An 8,642-nucleotide genomic window follows, 5' to 3' on the forward strand; every position below is an offset into this window, starting at 1 on the left:
ATCATTCCCGCATTGTTTCACAAATGTTTTGTGCCTCGTCTTGCCTTTACAGGTGAGCCCACTAAATTCGGACGCAGCGACTCAAACTCCCCAGCCCCCAACACCAGCCTCTCCTCAGTGCCCCCCTCACAGTCTCAACAGGGTGCCATCCCCCCTCAAAATCAAGGGCCACAGAACCCAGGTCAAGCCCAACAGGGTCAGACTCAGGCATTCCTCAACCCTCAACTGCCCCCAGGTTACGGCTACACCAGCCTGCCCTACTACCCCGGTGTGCCGGGATTGCCCAGTGCCTTCCAGTATGGCCCCACTGTCTTCATGCCCCCAGCATCCGCAAAGCAGCATGCCATGGGCCCATCCAGCCAGTACCAACACCAAGCCGGATACAGCCAACACGCGTATGGCCCAGGTAAAATATCAGATTTACAGGCTGCTTGACTTTGTAGTTTGCATAAAAATTTAACAAATCTGTCATTTACTCACCCTCATGTCATTCCAAACATGTATGACTTTCTTCCATGGAACACAAAAGGAAATTATGAAGAATTTACTGGTCGCTTTTATCCATGTAATTACAATGAATGGGGACTGGAGCTTCAAAAAGGTAGAAAAAGCAACTTAAAAAATATATATTTAAAAAAAATTGGTTCATATGAAGCATACGCTATATTCAAAATCTTCTGAAGGCATACTTTAGCTTTGTATGAAGAATAGACCAAAATTTTATTTGTTATACACTGATAATAGGCCCTTTCCCATCTACAGTCCTGGTACTTTTACTTAGTTACTTTCTAGATGAGAACTTGTACGAGGAACGGAACACCTGAGGAGACTTTTCCTCTGTTGCATTTACATAGTTATCACTGTAGTGACGTCATCTAGTGTCGACCATTTTTCGTCTGACGTGGTTGGAACGCGTGATTCAATATCAACGACACCGACATAGAATGCCGGGATTGGAGTTAGACTTTTGGTAGGGCTGTTTTACACGAGGTTTGGCTGCATCCGAAAACGTAGGACAGTGTTTTTGGATGAATTGATCTCTAAAGGAAACTGGTCTCTGAACAGTTTAAAAAGCACCTCATTTCATCCTACCTCCTTATACAGTCCCCTGAAGGCAGCATTTTCCGTTTTCGGAAGCAGTCTGTGACTTCAGGTTACAGTTTTAACTGGGCGTGAGAGCTGTGCGTGCGGAGCTCAATGCTGCTGCAGCAGTAGTGAGAGATGAGACGAGTGGTCAGACCACCACACAGCACGTGCAGAATTTAGTGTACAACATGTTAAATTCACTATAAACCTATTTTATCAACACAATCTTTTACCATAAATGCTTTTATGACTCAACATAAATTACTGTACTGAAAAAAAAATACACGTTATACATAAATCACTTTATTTTCTGTATAGTACACAGTACAAACAGTACAGATGCGATGAAAACTCAAAGTGTGTCTCCCGATGAAGTTACACACACATGTACCAAAGTACCTATTCCAGAGTAGGAGCTAAAAATCCCCCAAAAGAACCCAGAGGAACTAGAGTTCTTTAGGTGCGAAAGTGACAAAAAGTACTAGTGGGAAAGTACCTAAAATAGGCTTTAGTAATACCAGTGGGAAAGGGCCTATTCATGACATCCACCCTAGCCGTTTTCATTAACAGGTCTGAACGATTTGTTCACAAATGAGTAAATGATGACAATTTTTGTTGTGATTAAACATCATTTAATCCCCAATATAGCAAGGTTTTCTTTCCTTACTAGGCTGGGAAACACAAGGTGTCTCAAGCATTTCTTGGTTTGAAATCTCTCGTTCTCTCTGCTAAGGTTTTGACGAGCTGTCCCAGGCTCATGCTGGAGGAGAGTATGGGAAAGGATATGGAGGCAGCTCTCAGTCCCAGGCCAAAGCAGTCAGCAACAGCACAGGAAAAGGTAGACCTTACACTCACTCTATAAAATAATAAAAGACACACATATGTGTTTATAAGACACATTTTAGTCAATATTAATATATAATCTTTAAAAGGCAGTAGTCAATACTATATCAATCTTGCTAGACCTCAATCTGTCTTTTAGGTGTATGTTAACCTCCAGAGACCCGAATGTGACTGCTGTGTGGATTTTCCATTTCTCTTTTTGATTTATAACTAGTAGCACCTAATAAACATGTCAAAAAAAGAAAAGTTCTAGAGCAAATCGTTTTCCTAAAAATGAATGGCAACATATGTGGACAGCGGGACTAAGTTGTGAAATTTTAAATACCAAGCTATAGAAAGTCAGATTTTAGGAGTGAATGGACTGCTATAGGATGCTCCCTTGTTCACTATTTAGTGAATGACTTAACCTCCAGTGTGCTGTCTGTCTGCACTGGTCTCAGAACAGTTGGAAATGCACCTTATTTTCATCCGAACTCCATATAAAGCCTCGGAAAGCAATTTTTTTCTCAATGTGAAAACGCACAGTAAATATACAATTTCTAATGAAAACCTTGTGCTATTGTACACATCAGTGTACATTGTGTTTAACAGTGTGGCGTTTCGTGATAAATCGCCCAAATTTTAACAATGGCATATTGGATGAAACTAGAGACTCCAATCTTTTGACTCAAACAGGTTTCAATGTAAAAACTTAATTGGGTTTCTTACAAGATGTAGTTTTGTTTGGCTTTTCTCCAAAGACAAACTTCGCTGTGATTGGCGCCATGTTGTTTTGTCACATGACTCGAAAGTGTAACCCTTTACTGACAGCACAGAGTCTCCTGAACTGAGATCAGTTGGTTTAAATGAATTAAAATTATGCGTTGCGTATAGCGAAGCCAAAATACAACGTCCACGCATGTGTACGCGGGGTCGAACAAGATCAATATAAAATGTATATTCTCATGTAGATGTCATGTTTTAACATTTTAAACGACTTCACAGCACCAGGATTGTCTGGATCTGCAAGCTCCGAGCTTACTGGTACTGTCTACAGCAAGAATCAGGTGAGCAGCGGGTGGCGCAGACTTGTATGTGAGAAGGGTTGGGGGGGATTCAAAGAAAAAGGTTGGGAACTACTTAACTAGATGATGTGAACATTATACATGAATCACAAAAGATTAAATAGATTGATCTGTATTGGACACCTCTATGTGCAGACTTTGGCAACAGCATTGACACAGTTCTCTCATTGTATTTTTGTGCTCTCAGTCTGATCCTGTTGATCAGGCATGCGCCTCAGATCTCTGTTAATCTCAAGTAATTGGTCGTGGTTTACAAATATTACACAGCAATCGGCTTAAATTGCCTTTATTCCCTCTTTGATTCCCGCTTTTGACCCTATGTCTTAAACATCTCTTTTATTATATACAATATCATAATATTGATCATTTATTATTTATATAACCTGGTGGGTCCATTCATAGACATTAATTCTGTCTCACACTCCTCTGACCCTTCTAGACATTTGACAAGCAGGGTTTCCCCACAGCAGCTGCCCCTGCCTTCAGCCTGCCCTCAGCTTTGGGAGGGACCGGCCCGCTTAACCCTGCAGGTGCACCTGGTTACGCCCCAGTCCCCTTCCTTCACATCTTGCCCCATCATCAGCAGCCCCCCTCACAGTTACTTCACCACCACATGGCTCAAGACACACAGGTGAATGCAATATTTACACATGAAAAAGTATTCCAAAAAGTAATGCTGGACTTGAGAATTCATCTAATGAGCCACTTGCCATGAATAAGCATTGCTTGTTTTAAACCAGTAAAGGCACAAAAACCATGTTCTTTAGAGAGAGAACTATAGATGTTAGATAAACTGAACACATCTGTACTGACTGTATTAAACAATGTGATCATTTTTATTTAACTGATTTTCAGTTCCTTGTTAAACTATAATGTGAGTTGAATGCTTTACCATCACCCCAAGCTGTGTGAATATGTACATTGTTTAAGATACAAGTATTGAACTGAGGTCGGCTAATGTGCTAAAGCTAGCAGCAACACATCACATGCGTTTGAAAGTGTCACTTCCGTCAGCTGTTAAACCAGCGAATGCTTCCGTGTAGTAAAAAATGGGTAAGTGTTTCATTTGGGATGATACTACACTTTGAAAATTCATACACTACATGGCTGAGTGCATAGTGTATATTTTAAGTGTATAGTGCGTCATTTGGGACACAGCTATTGACTTTGTGCCCTATTTGTGGAAAGTGCCATCAGGTGTTCTTATAATATTGATCAAATGCTTTGTTTATATTTCATTAAATAAGCAGTTATCCTAATGTGTTATATTCATGTTGGATATGTTGTTTGTCTCTTTGCTCTCTGTAGGGCCAACGCAGTCAGTCCAACAGCATGCAGAAGAGTCAGGGCAAGTCCAACTACAGCAGCTCTCCTTACTGGGCGAACTGAACAATCACTTTTCAAACCGTTACTGACATGAAAGCCCAAATCTGCGTGCCCGCACTGTTCTGCCTCTCATCTGAAACATACACAGACACCGTATCAGTTCTCCCACCATCCCCCTCCTCCAAAGTTCTCCTCTGCTATTTTCCATTTTGTTTTTTCCTTCTCTGAATTTGGTTTTTCCATGTAAGATATTTATGTAAGTATTTATATATACTGTAAATGTTAAGAAGCCAAACATAAGATATGGTCACTCCATTTCTTTTTTTTTTTTGACAGACTCTTTGTTTTGTTTACTTTTTAAAAACTGCAGAGATGTAGCAAAACATTTAAAGGAAAAGCATTTTGAGGAAAACCAAAAAGAGACATTGCAATGAGAGAGCTAGAGCACTGACAGTGGAGGAGGGTGAAATATTGTGGGAGTGTCACTCATTCAGACATCATGAGAGGCTTCAACATCAAGAGCGTTCCACTCTTGAGTCCTTCCCTCTGAGGGTTGTGTCCCTGTACTATGGTTCCCAAGTTAATTTCTGTCAGAAATTGAGTTTAAAGCAGAAATTTAAATTCTGGCCAAACAGAAAAAGGAAAAACAGCCCATACATTTTATATTTTACTCTTGTTCCCCTCTGAATAAAGGTTCTGAGCTATTCACCCATTTGTGTGTCTTTCATTTGTTATGCTGCTCAGGTGATAGCAGGTGCAGACTGATAGTTTATTCATTAAATATGAATCCTAATACACACACCACTGCTCTTCTGTTTCTTTTTTTTTTTTAACCATTTATACACAAACTGAAGGGTGATGCAAAACAGCAATTGTTGCATGCTCATTTAAATTCTAGTCTACTGGAATATCAGCATCCTTATGACAATAGTGTACTGAGATGCATTCTTTAAAAAAAAAAATACAAAATGTTACAATGGTATTTTCAATGAGTTAGTTTAAAAATACACTAGGGTGAAAATGCATTAAAAAGGCAAATTTGTTTTAAGTAATAAACATTTTTAATTCACTTTTTATTTTTTGTCAAATAGGATATCTGTAAACCGCCCTTTAAAAGTTTAGTTTTGCTTGTATTTTGAATGGTGTTTCAGTTTTTAAAGGGATAGTTCACCCAAAAATTTAAATTCTCATAACTTATCCTCATGCCATCCTAGATGTGCACAAATGAAGATTTTTAGAAGAATATTTCAGCTCTGTAGGTCCATGCAATGCAAGTGAATGGTGACCAAAATTTTGAAGTTCCAAAAACCACAAAGACATCATAAAATAATCCATAAGACTCCAGTGGTTTAATCCATGTCTTCTGAAGTTATCCGTTTTGGATGAGAACAGACCAAGATGTTACTCCTTTTCACTATACATTTTGTCATTGCAGTGTCTAGTCACAATCATGATTTCATGCTCCGTTACACTTCCTAGTGCTTGAGGCATTCTTAGAGCGTTAGATGTTATATAAGCCCTGAATTGCTAGGTGAATTATTTTTTTGTCCGTCTCAGTGTCCAACAACAAAAAAATATTCTTCTCAGGCAAAGCTTTTTCCTGAAAATGTAATATTTTTGGAGAAAATTTGTTTTTTTGTTTGTTTTTTCTCTCTCTGAAAATTTGTTTTTTTCCCTCCTCAATAGGCAGCACATAAGAAATGTGTTGTTTTTTTTTTCTTACTAGCTAAAAATTAGCATGTGCTACCAACCTCGGCCACCAGGTGCCACTAGCAGTAAGCATGAAATCTTACGCTGACAAGGTGACAGAATGTGAAGGTCATCAAGCAATCAGAAATGACTCACATTGTCCCACTTGACAACGAATAGTACATGAAACATATGTAACCTGAGGTATATTCATTTAATTGTGGGATTTTCTGTATTAGAAGACTCAAACACTGTGTATGCTTTTTTCCTTGTTTAAGATTCACAAAACATACTTGTTAACTATACCTTTATAAATCAACAGATAAAGTGCCACAGACATTCAGTCACGTTGTCAGCATTAGATTTCCTGCTAGCTGATAGTGGCACATGGTGGCTGAGGTTTGTACCACATGGTAATTGTTTGCTAGCAAGAAGTGTGTTTTTTCTCATGTGTTGCCTTCTGAGAAGAAAAAAAGAATAAAAAACAAAAATTATTTGCAGATCATTTTTTTAATTTTTTTTTTTTTTTTAATTGTAGGATATAGGATCAGTAAGACACCTTAAAAATAAATTTCACCAAGTGAATTTTGTTTTTTGTTTTTAACCGGGCTTCCGTAAGATGGTGCTAGGAAGTGTAATTGAGCTAGAAATCATGATCGCCAAGGAGACTGCATATGTCCAGATTTATAGTGAAAAATGCGTTACATTTTGGTCTGTTCTTACCCAAACCTGATTGGATTGCTTCAGAAGACATTGATTAAACCCCTCGAGTCTTATGGATTCATTTTTATGCTGCCTTTATGTGCTTTTTGGAGCTTCAAAGTTTTGTCACCATTTACTTGCATTATGAAGACCTACTGAGCTGAAATAGTCTTCTAATAATCTTAGAATTCTGCATCTGGGATGGCATTATAAGATAATTTTCATTTTTGGATGATCTGTTTCTTTAATATATAAAACAGATTACAAGTGACTATTTAAAAGAGGTTGACGTCTCTCACGGTTAGGTCTGTAATCCAAGAGTTTTCCTACTTTGTTCTAAATATTATATTTACTAAGAATGAAAGACTGATAAAGTCAGAGTTGCCTTAGTATGAGTGATATATACCTACAAACTGTCAAATGATTAGAATCACCATGGAAGTTAAACTGAATTAGAACACGTCTCACCAACATCTCCTTAATAGATTTAAAGTCAAAATAGGTGAAGGCCCCAAGGACTTGAAACAGCTAATGTGTTTAAGTGTGTTTTCTGTCACTAAGGAGCTTTATTTTGTGTAAGCTGGTTACGTTGAAGCTAGGAGACTGAAGGGCTGGTATAGCATGAGTTCTCGTTTATGTTTATCTCGTTTATGACAGATTCCACTATGGCAATAGTGAATATGGCAATGCCCCTAGAGATCAAAAGAGACAATAAAAAATCATCCCATGACTCTTTCCCACAAACCACTTTGGACTACAGGGAATTCCACAGATAATGGGAAAATGGTTCATTTTCCAGCAAAATATGATTTATTTTGCATACTGAGCATCCACAGTTTTAGCAATAAATGTGTTGAGTTAATATGTGTTATTAATAAAAATGTTATATCCTTTCTTATATGCTAAAATTAGTACTTTCCTGACCCATGACTTATATAAAAAAATAAAATAAAAAAAACATCTTTTATATGTTAAAAATATATTTATTTTAATTTTGTCAATTATTTGTCTATCTTATTTATGTATACATTTTGGTTGGTTTATATGTGTATTTTATTTTTTATTTATATATATATATATATATATATATATATAATTTTTATTTATTTGTTTATTTTCTTCCTTCACCTTTACTTGTCTTAATGACTTTTGATTGTATTCATATATTGTTTGATCTTATTGAACATTTATATAGAAAAGGTTTAGCACAATTTGTGGATTTTCAGATGGTCCCTTACCCACCATAGGCAAATTTTCCAACTTATATCAATGTTAAATTAGTGATCTGGAACAGTTTCACCGTGACGCCATCTGACCAGCTTAAATACTGGACAAATCATGTCCCGTATTGATTCGATATTGGACGCATCATTTTATCTTTAAATACGGGACGGGTGGCAACCCTATGTGTGTGCCTTCTTTAGATTTAGATTTTTTAAAAAGACTAATTTTAGATTGTTCTTAATATGCGGGTGAGTGTTAGCAGTTGATACCACCAGTTTTTGAGTGCAGAGATTTTTCTATTGACAATACATCATCTTATTTGTTCTAAACTGCCAAAATGCCAATTTTGACAATTTGGGTTTTCCCATAAATCATTGAAAATAACACAGTATGGTTCAGTTTATCAGTAGTACAAAGTAATAGCTAGCAAAATTAAATAAGGATTAACTTCTGTAAGGATATAAATTGATAACAACATAGGAGCAGAATTCTGAAGTGTACCATTATTTTATCTGAGCATATATTCATTATCAAGTGAAAAGAGGACAATGTATAATAACATTGAATGAAAAGTATTAACAATATGATATATGATAAATGAAATACAATTAATTATATGATATGATATTATACAGTTCACATTATGAGATATATATACATATACTGTACTGTATATGTATACTCAGGGTTGGGAGGGTTACTTTTAAA

At 36.9% G+C, this 8,642-nt stretch overlaps 1 protein-coding gene across 3 annotated transcripts in view; it reads left to right on the forward strand.

Moving 5' to 3' along the window:
• The window catches only part of ubap2b (ubiquitin associated protein 2b), a 41,261-nt gene extending 36,230 nt beyond the window's left edge, over window positions 1-5,031 (forward strand). For 2 of the 3 annotated variants that reach the window (XM_051652636.1, XM_051652638.1), the window contains exons 23-28: window positions 53-406; window positions 530-601; window positions 1,820-1,924; window positions 2,914-2,975; window positions 3,433-3,624; window positions 4,302-5,031. In XM_051652636.1, coding sequence (XP_051508596.1) covers window positions 53-406; window positions 530-601; window positions 1,820-1,924; window positions 2,914-2,975; window positions 3,433-3,624; window positions 4,302-4,382 — 866 coding nt within the window. In that variant the 3' untranslated portion in view covers window positions 4,383-5,031. The remainder of the gene's footprint in view (window positions 1-52; window positions 407-529; window positions 602-1,819; window positions 1,925-2,913; window positions 2,976-3,432; window positions 3,625-4,301) is intronic. The other variant, XM_051652637.1, reaches the window with a different exon arrangement.
• The last annotated feature ends 3,611 nt before the right edge of the window (window positions 5,032-8,642 follow it).

The sequence above is a fragment of the Myxocyprinus asiaticus genome, chromosome 24 (genome assembly GCF_019703515.2).
Source record: "Myxocyprinus asiaticus isolate MX2 ecotype Aquarium Trade chromosome 24, UBuf_Myxa_2, whole genome shotgun sequence".
In the NCBI taxonomy this organism is placed as follows: Eukaryota; Metazoa; Chordata; class Actinopteri; order Cypriniformes; family Catostomidae; genus Myxocyprinus; species Myxocyprinus asiaticus.